The sequence below is a fragment of the Barbus barbus genome (assembly GCF_936440315.1).
Source record: "Barbus barbus genome assembly, chromosome: 28".
Classification (NCBI taxonomy): Eukaryota; Metazoa; Chordata; class Actinopteri; order Cypriniformes; family Cyprinidae; genus Barbus; species Barbus barbus.
The window spans coordinates 16,357,835-16,376,313 of record NC_136756.1 but is presented as its reverse complement, the minus strand read 5'-3'; the positions used below and the strand labels follow the sequence as shown (position 1 = coordinate 16,376,313).

Here is an 18,479-nt window from a genome sequence, read left to right as displayed (position 1 = left end):
AGGAACTCAGCGGATAGATAGCGACATCAAAAGGAATTAGGTTTGAATCAACCTGCGTTTAGTTAATAATATAGTTTAGTTCATTTTAATTTTGTAATTCGGCAGTTATGGAGGAAGTCCAAAAGGATCTCAGTAACATGGACAGCAACCTTCGGCGTCTAAAACATGAACTGGTGAGATTTCCCTGCTCTTTTCATCTACTTTTACAGGACAGGTGTTTTTTTATCGCAAGAATTTTCTCAGATATGTACAGGAAATACTTAGTGTGACTCTGCATTGTAATGTTTTCTAAACCAATTTTATGCGCCTTTCTCTGCGAAGTGTGTTGATGTTTATCCAGCTGTTGTCCGCCCGGTGCTGGAGAAAAGGTGCAACCTGATTGGCTGAGGTATTTTGAAAAGGAGGCCGCTGATTGGCCGGTCCTCGCCCTTCTGTAATGTTTTAAAATTTAAGTGCAGCTTGTGATCCGATTAAAAGACATTTACTGATCTATAAAAGAGAACATTACAATTGCTAAATTTGGAGCAAAAATTATTTAGACACTTTGACCTGACTTTTGCGTAAATGTTTGTCTTTAATTGCTAATGTGACCTTTTTACACCACAGACTGAACAAAATTAAGCATTGCTTGGTAATTGGTTGACCTAAATTGGTTTTATCTAATTGTGTATTTAAATTTAACAGCTGACAGCTATTCAACCTAATTCATTACATACCTTTCTATCAAAGTTATGCTGAAAGACTTAAACAATCTTATAAAATCTTCAAAATGTGAGAGACCACAAACATGAGGACAAAAAATCCAAGATTTAACTGTTTTGCTCCTATAGTGTGTGGTGTCCTCGGGGTTCCACCAGTATTCAGCATTTCTGATTGTAAATATTCAACATGTTGATGTCACGAGTCCGGGCTCTGCAGTTCTTCCTTTCTCCACCAGAGGTCACCATCTCCCGTCATCCCGGACTCCATTCCCCTAACTCCACACACCTGTCACATATCACACACACACCTGTCATAAATTACACTCCCAGCTGTTCCCCATTGTCATGGACTATTTATACGCCACACTCCCGCTGCTCTGTCTGGGTGAATTAGTTGTAATTGTATTTGTTGTAGTTGCTGGTTAACTCTGGGGATACATGCACTGTGTTGCTGTCTTATGTATCCCATTCCTTAACCTGTTTTGTTTTGCCTTGTTGTTCATTAAAAATGTATCCTTACCTGCACTTGGACCCAGACTTCGTCTTTCCACGGCGCTCCCTAAGTGTTCCGTGACAGTTGAAATATTTACGATTCACGATCGGGGTGCCTCCGCCTTCTGAGCAGATTCAGACACTCTTAACACACCTCACACCACAGGAAAATCTGATAAGATAATCTTTAGAACCACCAAGATAATCGGGACATTACCTAGGATTGTCGGAAGGGGAGAAATCGGCCCAAAATCAGCCCGATTATCTTGTGGTGTGTAGTACCCAGCATTGTCTGACATTATCAAGATGAATTAGTTCTGAGTTCTTGTCATATTTTATTACAGTTTTCTAAACTACAGCAAAAAAAGTGTGGTATGTGAGAAATGTTGAAGGTGTCTGAATAAATTTTGGTTTGGCTATATAGATCAGTATTCTGCAATAAACCCTTATGACAGAAAAATCTTTCTTTATATTTCAATAACCTTTATTTGTATGGTTGAAACTGAAAATGAATGAGGCGAGAGAAAGCAGGAGCTACTGCTGCCAAATGAGGAAACAGGGCCACAAGGATGTTACTCACAACATCAGTCACTTGTTGGGGCCAGTGATGTCTGATTAATACTGCTGTCCGTCTGGGCACATCCCACTGGAAACTGACACAGGAGAAGTCAGTGACATCACAAAATGAGAAATAGGACCTAAAGCTGAATCTGATGAAACAGTGAACACGGAACATGTTATAACTAGCAAATAGGGCAAGTTAGAAGCTAAGTTATATATAGTTGTAATAATTTGCCTATTTAAACTTTAAAAACTGAATTCCCATTGTAAAAGTGACTTTTATGATGACATTATGGCTCTACTGCCTTCACAAGCAGCCAATATAACATCCTTTTGACTATCCAATTCAGACTGAATGGAATGTTTCAGGTTAAATAAAAGTTAAGCTCTATGCTCTTTATGACCAATCCAGTAAAATACATGCCTCAGCCCATGACTCACAGTCAAGTAATTTCACCCATGCCTTGAGCTCCTACACCCATGAGCTCCTACATCTCCCATCATGCCTTGAGACACAACACTACTGAAGAAAAGCATCAGTGGTGTGCTGCTGTGCTCAGACTGGCTGGTGATCGATCACACTTGTAAGGGAAAGAAGGAACAGAAAACAGGGAGTGAGACAAGAGAAGGAAAGACAGGGAAACTGCAGGGTGAAAGAAGGTAAGATGACAGTGGTTTTGTTCAGTAACAGAAGAAAAAGGGCATTTTTGTGGTGTATAGAGATGGAATTTGCTTGAATGTATTCAATTTAATAAATACAACAAGCAAATACTCCATACAGTATGGGATATCAAAAATTGATGTAAACATTTTGGCTCATAACTATGTATAAAGACAGGGATTATGCTTTTCTGTCTAAGCCATGTTAACATTTTTTTTTTTAAACTGTTGTAACATCCTATTTTACAATTGGTAACTTAATATATTCATAATTGTCAAAAAAAAAAAAAATAACATTAATAAACATGCAATAAAACATGATCCCATGAATAATTCTAATATGCTGGTTTGATGCTCAATAAATATTTAATTATTATTTTTAATGTTGAAAATAGTTCTGAAGCTCAATGTTGTGTAAACCGTGAGGATTATTTGGTAAAAAAGATCAAAAGGACAGCATTTATTTGAAATTTACACGTTATATTAACATGAAAGTCTAAATTGTCACTCTTGATCAATGTAATGCATCCTTGCTTGATAAAAGTAGGGGTTTTTTAAACTCACTGACCCCAGTTTTTTAACAGTAGTTTCAAAGCAAAAGAAAATCATGCCTTAATCCTCCTAGTAAGTAATTCACTGGAGGCTGTGACAAGGACAAAAACATCTGCATTCTCTTCAGCAGATGCTGAGCCATGTATCTGTGATGACACACTGGGCAGAAAATGCAGACTGTTTAGTGTAATATTGATTTCTGATAATTACTGTGAAGTGAGTTTGAGATAAGCGTTATTTCAGATTTCACTGATAATTGCTTCAGTATGTCATAGTAATTGCTCTCTTTCCTTCCCATTATAGGATTCTTTGTGGCAGTCCAATGAGGGTCTCCAAGCTCAGATGAATTCAGTGATCGGTGCTCTCCAGGAGCTCAAACTCTTGCAGGTCCAGACTGCACTGGAGGAGCTGGAGTTCTCCGGTAAAACGAGCCAGGCCTCTACATACACTCGCACAATGCTCAATCAGATAAATTACAGTTCAAAAATAACACAACTGAACCGAACACGGATTCCAGAAGAACTTCTTTCACAAGAATGTTTCAAAACTGAGCTTACCAAGGAACAGTCTTTGTTCCTCACTAGCTCTCCAGCAGAGAACCGCCATATTCCCAGGGTACCCGAACCCAGGAGGGTTTACGGAGGAAGTCTGAGCACTTCGTCCTCTTTTTCCTCTCAGGAAGACACAACCGACAACAGTTTCTCCTCGTACGACATGAATGACTCCACTGATTGGACAGCCTCATTGATGAACCACAGTAGAAACAGACAGCCATTGGTATTGGGTGACAATGTTTTTGCTGATTTGGTCGGGAACTGGCTGGACCTGCCTGATGTTGGAGGCCAGACAGCATGTGAGGAACACAATGACTCGAGTCTTAAAGATGCCCTTTCAGAGTCATCATCTAGCAGTCACTCTCTACATCTCTTTAGGAAACTCTCACTAACAGCAAGCATCTTCAAACGGGTCCTACGCCACATTCGGCCACGGCACCACAAAGAAAGCGAAGGAACGGATGTCCGTAAACAACCAAAAATCAAAAAAAGGTAAAATCAGATATCAGCAAGCCATTCTGGGTGAGAACAAGAGGAATGAAGAAAACCACACCCACCCAACAAGAGGGCGTGGCTTACCAGGGCTCAGAGGGTTTGATAGACAGAAGATGGGTGGAGATTGTAGAGAAGCATCCATCTGTTTGATTACAGCTCAGCTGTGTGGGTCTGATATAATTCTACATGGAAAACACTTTTACAAATATTGTTAGCAATTGTGAGACATAATTAGTGAACTTCATGATCAAAATTGTTGTAACGTGATGCTGCCCTTAAGCGCACCTGGTCGGCCATTCGTTATTGCAACATATTCAAGTCGAAAACATAATATGGAAGTAGTCTAAACAAAATAATTATATTCAGAGCTACAAACACATAAGTAAATCTGAAATTCAGAATGCTGTAAAACATTAATTTCCATCACTTCCTCATGGTATCACAACTAAATGTGAAGCAAACTGTAAAAGTTATGCAATAACCACCATTCACTACAGATTGCGATGTTGAGGTATTATAGTCCTTCTTCCTCAAGTGAGAGGAGTAGCACTCCAGAAGCTATTGATTCCAAAGATATGTTAGGTAAACATTTCTGGAATGCATTTGTATGTTTTTTTGTTGTTGTTTTGTTTTTTGAGATGTGAGCATGGCAGAGTGAAGAAAATTAATAGTCACGCTGTGTTGCCTTACTGTATTTCTGTGAGGTCCCTCGAGAGCCTAATGCTGTTTCTGCTGATGTTTGTATCCATCTGTTCAGGTTTAGGCCTAACTGTCAATCTATGAAAAAGTCCTGACTGGTTCTTTTTCACAAATGTCTTACTCATGTCTTAGCTTTGTAAGCATAAACCTGCTTTGTACTGGACAGAAAAACTATGCAATGATGCTAGACTGCTATGCAAAAAATGAAAACTGAGCAAATGCCTGCCTTTTTTATCAGCACCTTCATGTTATCTGTAATAGATATAAATATATGGCTGTGGGTCCTGCAATAGTCTCTCTACCTGTTTTCAGGTCTATTTAATGATGTGACGTGGGATACTGTTTGTCTAAAATAAATTTAAAAAAAAATAAACAGTTCCTATAGGCCTATAAGACTACATTTAAAAAAGAAACAGGATATTCCATTCAAGTTTTATGGATCAGGAATATTTGCTTTTGTCACAGCTAGTAATGAATCTTTATTAATTAAACACTTTTTTTACATTTAATGCAGCATATAATCTGGTGTGCTGCAAGCATGAATCATTTATGTTTGTTGTATTCCATATCTGCAATGAGCTTTGTAGAAAAATGCAAGATAAGTGGAATTATTTATATGCTATATTTGTAACTACAGGACATAAAGTGAGCCACACTGAAAAACAGTTCCTCTGTAATGGTCTATTGGTGAGGAATGGTATTCTAGAAATACACAAAACACCACATCAATATGAAATACATTTATTTAAATCTATGTCCAAAAAAAAAGAAATCAAAGCACAAATTACTTTAAAAACAAATCAAAAGCCAGTCAGACACTTTGTTTGAAATGCTCAATAAAACCATGGAGCAGAACAATGAAATAAAATATTTGACACATCAAGACTGATTTAACTTGGCAAATGAAGTGTCAAGGACTGACTACCGATTATTGGTTTAGCGGTTATCGGAGAAGTCATCTCTGCATTATAGATCTGATTTCATCCTTCTCCTGCTCAGGCACAAAACGGTTGATATTTATCCCAGGCTGAGCTACAGCCTACCGCAAAATACAACCAAGGGAAAAAAAGGAAGAAAATGTACTAAAATGTAATTATCTTTAAAAGCTGGAAAAATTGATTGTGAAAAAACAAATGCATTGGCTTCAGTACAATGTATCTTTATCTTCAAGATAGACAGATCCAAATTTCTTATTTTAAACTTACCACCAAAAGAAAAACGGACATTTTTCATTTTTCACAGTTTGTTTAGATAAAAGGAAATAAGAATCTAAGCATATTATGGGGAATATGAAAGCAGTGAGTGTTCAAAGTCACTCAGAAAATGTTTGGATGAATGAAGGACACAGCTTCTTCTCTGTACAAATGATTAGTGATAGTCCAAACATTATGGGAAAAAAGAAACATATCTGATCATTTTACAAACATGAGCATGTTTTTAAATGTCCCCATTCTCTCTGTAGGCATTAAGAAAGTCCTGAACCCTCTCCCAGACTGTCTAAACCTTTGCCATGTCACAGAAGGAGCTTCTGCTCCAGACACAGATCCTTAGTGTGGAATCTCCTTCAGAAGAAAAAAAAAAAAAAAAAAAAACGTAATCAAGGAACTGGGGGGGAAGCAAAATTTCAAGACCGCTCTGGAAGAAAAGGCAGAGGTTGCATCTCTCTTTTTCTGTCAAGTCTGTGAATTAGTTGAGGAGTCTGGAGTTCAGCCTTACTAATTGTTTGGCCAATAACTGTAGAGAGGAACAGGAATGTTGGCCAGCTGGGCAACAGTTCTTCATTTCGGCAATCTGAAAGTAATGAGAGGGGGAAAAAAAATCATCCATCTCAAGTAACCCCTTTGGAGAGCTTCTTAACCAAAAAGATGGTTTAGCATCACAAGACATACAAGCCTTGTCCTAAATGCAAAAATGCTACAGCTCCAAGTGGTGCTGTTTTTTTTAATGGTGCAACAAGATGCAAATAATGCCATTAAGATGACTGGGAATGCTTATTGCTAGCTTTCTCCAGGTATCACCAAAGATATTAAAGATCCACTGATATTAAATGGGTCATGATATGAGAAATCTAATTTTCATTGATCTTCTAACATACATTTGGTCTCTGTAACATTAAAACAATTAGAAAAAGGCTTTTAACCATTTAATCAAGCATTTCTAATTCAATAACCGGTATTTTGTGGATCCCAAGTAGATATCGTTGAGGCAAAAAAAAACAAAAAAACATGTGAAATCTTTATCATTGATCATGGAGGAAAGGAGTTCTTAATAGTGCATGTACTGATTCCTAATGACCTTCTGATTGACTACCTGGCTCAGAGCTGCTGCAGTGATGCAGTGGTGTTACAGCAGGATGCAGTTTGACTTCTTTTTCGCTCTCTTCTTCTCCACCGGTGTCTTTCTGTTTATCTGTCTAACCAGGTCATAAAAGATCTGATACACACGGACAAAAACACAAAGGACTTCCGTTAGAGGACTGTCTTTATGTGACCCGGTACATGTGTTTTTTTGGGAGTTTTTTTTTAACTGCGACTCACCTCGTTGACGTTGATCTTTGATTTGGCAGAAGATTCTAGAAAGGCACAATTACTCCACTGACGAGCAAGATTCTGGCCCTGCTCCTTCCCAACTACCCTCTCATCCTCTAAATCACACTTATTTCCAACCAAGATCATTGGCACCTATACAAACAGAGAAAGAGAGACATCTGATGAGTGTGTATACTATGTTTGCATCTGGCTTAAATTAGAAACTCACTGAGAGTTCATGGTTTTGATTTTAGCTAGATTGATTTTTAAAAGATTAGTGTCTTATTTAGAGGCACAAAACATATGCTGTGCTCATGTAACAGATTCATATCCACATCACTGTTCAAATGTTTGTGGTCAATGCAATTTAAATAAGAAATTAATGATTTTATTCAGCAAGGATGTATTCAATTTTCCAGAAGTGGCAGCAAAGTTATATAATGCTACAAAATATTTCCATTTCAAATAAAAGCTGTTCTTTGGAACTATTTAAAGGATCTTGAAAATTCTGTTCGGCTATGACTGGACTAAATGTGACCCGGGACCACAAAACCAGTCATAATGGTAAATCTTTTGAAGTTGTACATCAGGGGTGTCAAACTCAGTTCCTGGAGGGCCGCAGCCCTGCAGAGTTTAGTTCCAACCCTGCTCCAACACACAAACCATGTAGTTTTCAAATAAGTCTGAAGGACCTGATTAGTTGGATCAGGTGTGTTTAATTAGGGTTGAAGCTAAACTCTGCAGGGCTCCGGCCCTCTAGGAATTGAGTTTGACACCCCTGTTGTACATCATCTGAACGATGAATTAATAAGCTTTCATGCATTAATATGTGGTTTGTTAGCATATGACAATATTTGGCCGAGATACAACTATTTGAAAATCTGGAATCTGAGGGTGCAAAAAAATCTAAATATTGAGAAAATCGCCTTTAAAGTTGCCCAAATGTAGTCCTTAATGCATATTACTAATCAAAAATTACGTTTTGATATTTTTAAATGGTAGGCAATTTACAAAATATCTTCACGGAACATCTTTAATTAATATCCTAGTGATTTTTAGCATAAAAGAAAAATCAATAATTTTGACCCATACAATGTATTGTTGGCTATTGCTACAAATATACCCCAGCGACTTAAGACTGGTTTTGTGCTCCAGGTCACAAATTACATCTTAAAATATATAAAATAAATGAAGTTCTTGGTGAGTGCAAGAGACTTCCTTAAAAATTCAAATTAATTATTTAAAATCTGCGTAAACCGGAAGTTGCTGCCAACTGGATTTCAGTATGGTGACATATTTCCAACTGAAACTGAATATTGAGTAGAAGGCAGAGTTTTATTTTTGTGCTCCTCCTCTCATCTCTCACTTGCAGCAAACTAATGGTTGGAGGGAAGTGGTTAAGCAAATTCTTGGTAAGCCGTCAAGCTGACGTCATCAGAGAAGGCATTCCATTCCAGAGCGGAAGCAAAAGATCCGATTTTGATTAAAGATTACAAGACAAACAATGTTTTCAGAGGATTAATTTGCAAGGATTAATTGACTTTAAGGGCACTTCCACACTAGCACTTTTGGTGCGCACCCGGGTTCGATTGAGTTCGATTCGTTTGGATGATGTGAACGCTGTCTTCCGACCTTGGGTGCGCACCCACGAACCGTACCAGAGTCCGCTTAAAAAGGGTGGTCTGGGGTTCGGTTCATGTGAACTCCGGTACGGTTCGCTGTTGATGTGAACGCAATCATACCAAATCACGGAAGTGAACCGCTATTAATGGCGTATTATTTGATAAAAATTTGTGTTTGTGTTTCATTCACTTTCCTGACGAGCATGACTGACGCGCTGCAACCAGAAAGCTGTATGTCTCATTTCTGTTCAGAGCATTAGCAGTACATTCGTAAGACAGACGTTAAGTGGTTTATGTGCTGAAGGTTTGTAAACAAAACGAACGGTTCAAAAACTTAAACATATAAAAGCGCAGAGAGCAATCTTATACATTTTGCTGACTTCTACCGCGCCATCGTTATTAAGCAACGGGGTAAACAGATGCTGGCTTGATGACGCAAATGAACCGCGGTTCGGACCCAAATAAAATAATATGAACGCAGTCCAGCACGGGCAGGGGGAGCAAACGAACTCGAGTTCGGATCAGGCAATCGAACCAAGTGGGAAAGCATGACTAGGGATGTGCGCTAACAAAATAAATATTGTAAATTTTGATTTCATGTGGACTGGGCTGCACGATTAAATCGAATGCGCTTTCCATGACCATTTTGTCAGTACAGACAATTCTGTAATCAGCAGTAAATCTCCATCATGTGCTCTCTCCACCCTCAATACCACAACTGAGCTGCCCTTGAGCAAGGCACCAAACCCCCAACTGCTCCCCGGGCGCTAATTCCAAGTATGGGTTACCATACTTGGCCACATGTCATGTCATGTCACTCACATATTATATATATATATATATATATATATATATATATATATATATATATATATATATATACACACTGCCCTCGAAAACTTTGGAAACACCCCTGGCAAAGTGTGGTTTTGGACGATATCAGCATAAATCCTTATAAATGTTTTGGTGCAAATACATTAATGTAACTTGACATTATCATTGAAGACCAGCAATAAAACATAATAATGCCAATATATACACGTCAAAGTCAGACATGCCCCTTTGCCAGCTGTGATGCTGGTTGCTGGTTTAAACTTGGCCCAGGTTTTTAAAAGATTTTTGGGTCAACAATCAACAATTGATTGCCAATTCAAAGTCAATGTTTGAATAAACTGACAGCTCGGATGCCCAGATTATGCAGAGCTGTAATAGCTGCTAATGGTGTGAATGGTGAATAATATTTTGATTAATCGAAAATTTAAGTTTTTTTCTATGTATAAACTTTATGTAATAAAATATGTTTTCGTAGTTTGTGTTGTCCCTTATCAGTGCAAAATGATCGCAAATTAAAAAGGATTTGTGCCAATTTTGTCCAAAACCCCACTTTTCTAGGGCCTTTCCAAACTTTTGGAGAGCAGTGTATATGCGCTTAATGCTCAGAGAACTGAAACTGCAATGCTTGATGAGCTGTAAATAAAGAATGTGGGTACTCCGGTGAAGCAGTGTGGTGTGCCATAGTGTGAATACCGCTTCTGCAAACTTTTCTCAAATCTCTTGCCTCAAAATAAAATCAGCTTTGTGCTTAATTTGTTTTGCCTTTGCTGGTTAGAATTTGCAATAGCTGACATCGGTTCATGATTTAACATTTACATTTATTCATTTAGCTGACGCTTTTATCCAAAGCGACTTACAATTGCTATATATGTCAGAGGTTGCACGCCTCTGGAGCAACTAGGGGTTAAGTGTCTTGCTCAGGGACACATTGGTGTCTCACAGTGGATTCGAACCCGGGTCTCTCACACCAAAGGCATGTGTCTTATCCACTGCGCCATCACCACCACCACCACCATCATTTTATTTCCTTTTTTTCACCCAAAAAAATTATGATTTGTGATTTGCCAAAGCAATCATCACTAATAATAATAATAATATAGTTCATGTATTATTATTCAAAGTGACTCACATCCTCTGTGTCCTTCACTCTCAGAATCTGCTCCCGTAGGTCCTGCAGGTCATTAAAGGTGGACTGTGCTGTGATGGAGTAAACCAGAGCGAAACCCTGCCCATTCTTCATGTACAGGTCCCTCATTGCTGTGAACTGCTCCTGTAGGCAAACAATCAATAATCAATTGAGTTCACATGGAAGACTAATTAACTAATTGGCCAGTTGAGTTCATGCATCATATTAAACTCACTGTGCCTGCAGTGTCCAGGATCTCTAGCATACATTGCTGCCCATCAACCTCAACTTGCTTAAAAAAAAAAAAAACAGAGAGAGGGTGTCAGTACTGCATTAACGCATTTCCCTATATGTTGTATTAATTCAGCAATACCAAAATGGTTTACTTACCTTTCTATACGAGTCTTCTATTGTGGGATCATATTTTTCAACAAATATTCCCTGTACAAACTGAACTGTCTGTAAAAGACCAGAATCTCATTCAATCCAAATAAAGACCTGAATAAATACTACAGACTAGAGAGACAAACACTACCCCCTGGTTTCACAGAGAAGGCTTAAGCCTAATCCTAGACTAAAATGTAAGTCTTAGCGGTTTCAACTGAAATAAACTTGCACTGACTGATCTTAAAATATATCAGTGCCTTTGTTTTGTCTCAAGACGCACCCCAGTAATGTTTTTTATTAAGCATGTTTATAAAAATTACTTAAATGTCCTAATTGAACTATGGAATAATCTTGGTTTAGTCTAAACCCTGTCTGTGAAACCGGGCCTACAAATACTGTATACAATGCCCATTTATTGTAATGTGTAGACTTTAAAAATGCTGAAGTTACCAGTGCTGACTTCCCCACGCCTCCAGAGCCCAGGACCACAAGTTTATATTCACGCATGGTGGGTCTCTCTGTTGAGGCCTGTAAGATTCACACACAGTCTTATCATTCATCAGTGCAAGGTTTGAAGCTTAAAACAGGTTTTTGGTTTTCTGAGAACGTGGTTAACATACTGAGGTTTCCATAACCATGAATGTTAACCATATTTATACCACTTCTTCATAAAGATTTTCACGGCTTACTAGGTATAGAGCACCCGGTCACCTATATTATTTTGTGTGTTGCTTTGAAGCTATTTTTAAAATCAAAATAATTTTTTCTGATTACATGCATGTCAGCGTGAAAGGGGCAATGATCCTCCCGCCCCTTCCAGCAACTCATCAATCACAACAATTTCCAGATGTAAAACGTCAAGCCCCACCCTCACAATACTAAAGAAAAGACTTCCACAACTTCTGTTTCATGCCGAGTTAGCATGCTTTAGTTATAAAGTTTGCATGATATAAAAAAAACTTGTTTATTTATAAATTGTTTATTTAAACTAGTTTCCTTTAAAGCACTGTCACTACAGCTGTGCTGTGCACATTCCCAGCAAACGTTTACAGGGCTATTTGAGGTCATTCAGAGTGCACTTTAAATTCCACTCTGATCAAGGATGCAAATGCATCCAAATGACCAAACAAACAGCTGATCTACTGCATGCAGATCCAACTGATGCTATGCTAATACACAAGTTCATTCAGCCCGAAGCAACTAAATCTAGATAAATGTGGCTCAATTAAAACATTCTGAACACGGAGTAAAGTTAAAGTCAGCATGAAATTAAAATTGTGATTTGTGAACATCTTTTCTCTTCTGTTGTGATGCATATCAGAAAAAAAACAGCTTCTTGAATGAGGAAAATGTAAGGTGGAATATGATTTTGTCAATCTGGAATTGATTGAATTGTGGTCAATTCCTAATTGCTGCAATCTCATATGAGTGACAGGTCCCTGGAGGAGAAGAATGACTGCCTTGCCATCCTATCCGACCCTCCTAAGAACCCATTTTGTTCAGTAAATAAGCAAATCAGTTAATAGTATGTACAACAATATTGTGATTAACTTATAAACTTAAAGTTAAAAAAAAAAAAAAAAATTAAGGAAAAGCCATGAGTAAATTAAGAAAGACTCCAAAGGAAATTATCCTTTCACACCATTCAATGTCAATCACTATAAGCAAAAAAAAGGCACAGGCGACAAGCACCAAAAAATGTCATTCTCCAGACCAGTTTATGATATTAATCTATTAGTTTTTTCCTGATTTACTTTGTTTAAATATCATCAGATTAAACTAAATATCACAAATATAGATAAAATCTCACTGCAACAGGTGTATAGATGACCAATCTCAGACCGTTCAGTAACATTTCGGTGTCACAGGACTGTAATTATAACATGACACAAGACTGCATCTACTCTACAGCTTTAGGATCCAGTCTGCACGAAACATTCCTCTACACTAACAGCTGTAATGTCATTTTGGTCAAAGACTGTAAATCACGTGTCGAGTGAGACTGTATGCCAGTGTGGACACTGGTGAGATTTCATATGTGAATCAAAACGCAGGTTAAATACAAACACACAGTAATTCCATGTAACGCGCACAGATCAAATATTTCACCGTTAACATGCGGACAGGTGTTTGTTTTCGTCTGCTCGCAGGAGAGGCCGTGGCCTGTAAACGCACCGGTGTTTCCTGTGACCTCCGACGGGCAGCAACGCTGCTGTGTAATTCTGCTCAGTCAGCCGGCCTGCACCTCATTAGCTCGTGCTAGCACCTTAGCATGTTCGTTACGCCAGGTTTTGTTGAGCGACCTCCCTCATAAACCCGGTGCTCGCTGTATAGTACGCGAGCTTGTGAATGTAACTGTGAATGACTGTGCCGGGTCTCGTTGTTTCGGGGATTTGTTAACAGTTCACTCACCGTGTCCCGCCGCTCCGCCGCGCGCTCAGACTCCGGTCACTCTCGCGGATGCAAACGTCACTGCAGCGCGCGGAGGTCTGGCCTGACACATTACAGTCACTAACGGGTTAAAGAGGCAACATCAATCAAAAGTACTTTCATTTATTTATGCTATATAATTCTAAAATATGTAATCGTTTACTAATTATTTGGTGCGTGCAATCGATAGAAAGTTTTTTTTTTCTTATTTATTAATTTTGAACAAGTGATATACATACATTTTATTTTGTCCTGCCAAGGAAATATAAAGAAAGCTTATTGTCCATACAAATACATTTTTGTCCACACACACATTTCACAATATTGATAGTCTGACCAATAACAAGTCATCAAAAATTAACATTTTCTTCTACTCCTGGAATCGAGTTCAGGCCCATTTCCAGCTGTGAGGTGACGGGTCCGGACCTGTTCAAAAATAACATTTGTTCTCTGAAAGACTAATTTGCTGTTTAAATTCAGTTTAGACAGTTTGCAAGAATCATGTAGCGTCCGTGGTAGGAAAATAAATGCTGCAAGACGTTAGTCTTGAAGGAGTTGTTAGTGAGGGCGAGGCCTGTTATGGAAGCCCGTTTCCGCCATTGAATAAAAAATAAAAATAAAAAAACGTTATTGCGACTTTTTATCTTTGTCAGAATTGCCAGAAAAAAATTTCAGAATTCTGAGAAAAAATGTCAGAATTGCGAGAACAAAATTCAGAATTGCGAGTTTATATCTCACAATTCTGTGAAAAAAAAAGTCAGAATTGCGAGTTTATATCTCACAATTCTGTGAAAAAAAGTCAGAATTGCGAGTTTATATCTCACAATTCTGTGAAAAAAAAGTCAGAATTGCGAGTATATATCTCACAATTCTGTGAAAAAAAAGTCAGAATTGCGAGTTTATATCTCACAATTCTGTGAAAAAAAGTCAGAATTGCGAGTTTATATCTCACAATTCTGTGAAAAAAAAGTCAGAATTGCGAGTATATATCTCACAATTCTGTGAAAAAAAAGTCAGAATTGCGAGTTTATATCTCACAGTTCTGTGAAAAAAAGTCAGAATTGCGAGTATATATCTCACAATTCTGTGAAAAAAAAGTCAGAATTGCGAGTTTATATCTCACAGTTCTGTGAAAAAAAGTCAGAATTGCGAGTTTATATCTCACAATTCTGTGAAAAAAAAGTCAGAATTGCGAGTATATATCTCACAATTCTGTGAAAAAAAAGTCAGAATTGCGAGTTTATATCTCACAGTTCTGTGAAAAAAAGTCAGAATTGCGAGTATATATCTCACAATTCTGTGAAAAAAAAGTCAGAATTGCGAGTTTATATCTCACAGTTCTGTGAAAAAAAGTCAGAATTGCGAGTTTATATCTCACAATTCTGTGAAAAAAAAGTCAGAATTGCGAGTTTATATCTCACAATTCTGTGAAAAAAAGTCAGAATTGCGAGTTTATATCTCACAATTCTGTGAAAAAAAAGTCAGAATTGCGAGTATATATCTCACAATTCTGTGAAAAAAAAGTCAGAATTGCGAGTTTATATCTCACAGTTCTGTGAAAAAAAGTCAGAATTGCGAGTATATATCTCACAATTCTGTGAAAAAAAAGTCAGAATTGCGAGTTTATATCTCACAGTTCTGTGAAAAAAAGTCAGAATTGCGAGTATATATCTCACAATTCTGTGAAAAAAAAGTCAGAATTGCGAGTTTATATCTCACAATTCTGTGAAAAAAAGTCAGAATTGCGAGTATATATCTCACAATTCTGTGAAAAAAAAGTCAGAATTGCGAGTTTATATCTCACAATTCTGTGAAAAAAAGTCAGAATTGCGAGAACAAAATTCAGAATTGCGAGTTTATATCTCACAATTCTGTGAAAAAAAAGTCAGAATTGCGAGTTTATATCTCACAATTCTGTGAAAAAAAGTCAGAATTGCGAGTATATATCTCACAATTCTGTGAAAAAAAAGTCAGAATTGCGAGTTTATATCTCACAATTCTGTGAAAAAAAAGTCAGAATTGCGAGTTTATATCTCACAATTCTGTGAAAAAAAAGTCAGAATTGCGAGTTTATATCTCACAATTCTGTGAAAAAAAAGTCAGAATTGCGAGTTTATATCTCACAATTCTGTGAAAAAAAGTCAGAATTGCGAGTTTATATCTCACAATTCTGTGAAAAAAAGTCAGAATTGCGAGTTTATATCTCACAATTCTGTGAAAAAAAAGTCAGAATTGCGAGTTTATATCTCACAATTCTGTGAAAAAAAAGTCAGAATTGCGAGTTTATATCTCACAATTCTGTGAAAAAAAGTCAGAATTGCGAGTTTATATCTCACAATTCTGTGAAAAAAAGTCAGAATTGCGAGTTTATATCTCACAATTCTGTGAAAAAAAGTCAGAATTGCGAGAACAAAATTCAGAATTGCGAGTTTATATCTCACAATTCTGTGAAAAAAAAGTCAGAATTGCGAGTTTATATCTCACAATTCTGTGAAAAAAAAGTCAGAATTGCGAGTTTATATCGCACAATTCTGTGAAAAAAAGTCAGAATTGCGAGTTTATATCTCACAATTCTGTGAAAAAAAAGTCAGAATTGCGAGTATATATCTCACAATTCTGTGAAAAAAAAGTCAGAATTGCGAGTTTATATCTCACAATTCTGTGAAAAAAAGTCAGAATTGCGAGTATATATCTCACAATTCTGTGAAAAAAAAGTCAGAATTGCGAGTATATATCTCACAATTCTGTGAAAAAAAAGTCAGAATTGCGAGTTTATATCTCACAGTTCTGTGAAAAAAAGTCAGAATTGCGAGTATATATCTCACAATTCTGTGAAAAAAAAGTCAGAATTGCGAGTTTATATCTCACAATTCTGTGAAAAAAAGTCAGAATTGCGAGAACAAAATTCAGAATTGCGAGTTTATATCTCACAATTCTGTGAAAAAAAAGTCAGAATTGCGAGTTTATATCTCACAATTCTGTGAAAAAAAAGTCAGAATTGCGAGTTTATATCTCACAATTCTGTGAAAAAAAGTCAGAATTGCGAGTATATATCTCACAATTCTGTGAAAAAAAAGTCAGAATTGCGAGTTTATATCTCACAATTCTGTGAAAAAAAGTCAGAATTGCGAGTTTATATCTCACAATTCTGTGAAAAAAAAGTCAGAATTGCGAGTTTATATCTCACAATTCTGTGAAAAAAAAGTCAGAATTGCGAGTTTATATCTCACAATTCTGTGAAAAAAAGTCAGAATTGCGAGTATATATCTCACAATTCTGTGAAAAAAAAGTCAGAATTGCGAGTATATATCTCACAATTCTGTGAAAAAAAAGTCAGAATTGCGAGTTTATATCTCACAATTCTGTGAAAAAAAGTCAGAATTGCGAGTTTATATCTCACAATTCTGTGAAAAAAAAGTCAGAATTGCGAGTTTATATCTCACAATTCTGTGAAAAAAAGTCAGAATTGCGAGTTTATATCTCACAATTCTGTGAAAAAAAAGTCAGAATTGCGAGTATATATCTCACAATTCTGTGAAAAAAAAGTCAGAATTGCGAGTTTATATCTCACAATTCTGTGAAAAAAAAGTCAGAATTGCGAGTTTATATCTCACAATTCTGTGAAAAAAAGTCAGAATTGCGAGTTTATATCTCACAATTCTGTGAAAAAAAAGTCAGAATTGCGAGTATATATCTCACAATTCTGTGAAAAAAAAGTCAGAATTGCGAGTTTATATCTCACAGTTCTGTGAAAAAAAGTCAGAATTGCGAGTATATATCTCACAATTCTGTGAAAAAAAAGTCAGAATTGCGAGTTTATATCTCACAATTCTGTGAAAAAAAGTCAGAATTGCGAGTATATATCTCACAATTCTGTGAAAAAAAAGTCAGAATTGCGAGTTTATATCTCACAATTCTGTGAAAAAAAGTCAGAATTGCGAGTATATATCTCACAATTCTGTGAAAAAAAAGTCAGAATTGCGAGTTTATATCTCACAATTCTGTGAAAAAAAAGTCAGAATTGCGAGTTTATATCTCACAATTCTGTGAAAAAAAAGTCAGAATTGCGAGTTTATATCTCACAATTCTGTGAAAAAAAAGTCAGAATTGCGAGTTTATATCTCACAATTCTGTGAAAAAAAGTCAGAATTGCGAGTTTATATCTCACAATTCTGTGAAAAAAAGTCAGAATTGCGAGTTTATATCTCACAATTCTGTGAAAAAAAGTCAGAATTGCGAGAACAAAATTCAGAATTGCGAGTTTATATCTCACAATTCTGTGAAAAAAAAGTCAGAATTGCGAGTTTATATCTCACAATTCTGTGAAAAAAAAGTCAGAATTGCGAGTTTATATCGCACAATTCTGTGAAAAAAAGTCAGAATTGCGAGTTTATATCTCACAATTCTGTGAAAAAAAAGTCAGAATTGCGAGTATATATCTCACAATCCTGTGAAAAAAAAGTCAGAATTGCGAGTTTATATCTCACAATTCTGTGAAAAAAAGTCAGAATTGCGAGTATATATCTCACAATTCTGTGAAAAAAAAGTCAGAATTGCGAGTATATATCTCACAATTCTGTGAAAAAAAAGTCAGAATTGCGAGTTTATATCTCACAGTTCTGTGAAAAAAAGTCAGAATTGCGAGTATATATCTCACAATTCTGTGAAAAAAAAGTCAGAATTGCGAGTTTATATCTCACAATTCTGTGAAAAAAAGTCAGAATTGCGAGAACAAAATTCAGAATTGCGAGTTTATATCTCACAATTCTGTGAAAAAAAAGTCAGAATTGCGAGTTTATATCTCACAATTCTGTGAAAAAAAAGTCAGAATTGCGAGT

The 18,479-nt window shown here is 36.6% G+C and overlaps 1 protein-coding gene and 1 pseudogene across 4 annotated transcripts; one reads left to right on the top strand and one right to left on the bottom strand.

Moving 5' to 3' along the window:
* Positions 1-107: 107 nt before the first annotated feature.
* On the top strand, positions 108-4,190 carry LOC306848802 (PAK4-inhibitor INKA2-like; annotated as a pseudogene). Its single transcript has 2 exons — positions 108-173; positions 3,270-4,190. The product of its transcript is annotated as a PAK4-inhibitor INKA2-like (transcript).
* A 1,251-nt stretch (positions 4,191-5,441) lies between these two features.
* LOC306847999 (ras-related protein Rap-1A) lies at positions 5,442-13,699 on the bottom strand. Of its 3 annotated transcripts, XR_013782194.1 has the most exons (9): positions 13,624-13,699; positions 11,662-11,739; positions 11,215-11,283; positions 11,060-11,116; positions 10,828-10,968; positions 7,252-7,395; positions 7,025-7,147; positions 6,431-6,505; positions 5,442-6,276 (listed from the first exon to the last, which is right to left on the bottom strand). XR_013782194.1 is itself a non-coding variant. In XM_079382300.1 (8 exons), exons 2-7 carry the CDS (start codon positions 11,716-11,718, stop codon positions 7,058-7,060), a joined length of 558 nt encoding a protein of 185 aa, XP_079238426.1. In that variant the 5' UTR covers positions 11,719-11,739; positions 13,624-13,699; the 3' UTR covers positions 5,442-6,505; positions 7,025-7,057. The 3 variants fall into 3 exon arrangements, 2 of the variants coding, with proteins under 2 accessions (XP_079238426.1, XP_079238427.1); XM_079382300.1 differs by having other exon boundaries at positions 5,442-6,505; XM_079382301.1 differs by having other exon boundaries at positions 5,442-6,505; positions 13,387-13,682.
* Between the last annotated feature and the right edge of the window lie 4,780 nt (positions 13,700-18,479).

Excerpts from the sequence above, each read along its gene's own strand:
- LOC306847999 (XM_079382300.1), bottom strand. The coding sequence starts at position 11,718 with ATGCGTGAATATAAACTTGTGGTCCTGGGCTCTGGAGGCGTGGGGAAG. Across the intron at positions 11,284-11,661 it reads GCGTGGGGAAGTCAGCACTG|ACAGTTCAGTTTGTACAGGG; the intron begins GTAACTTCAGCA and ends GGTCTTTTACAG. Across the intron at positions 11,117-11,214 it reads TAGAAGACTCGTATAGAAAG|CAAGTTGAGGTTGATGGGCA; the intron begins GTAAGTAAACCA and ends TTTTTTTTTAAG.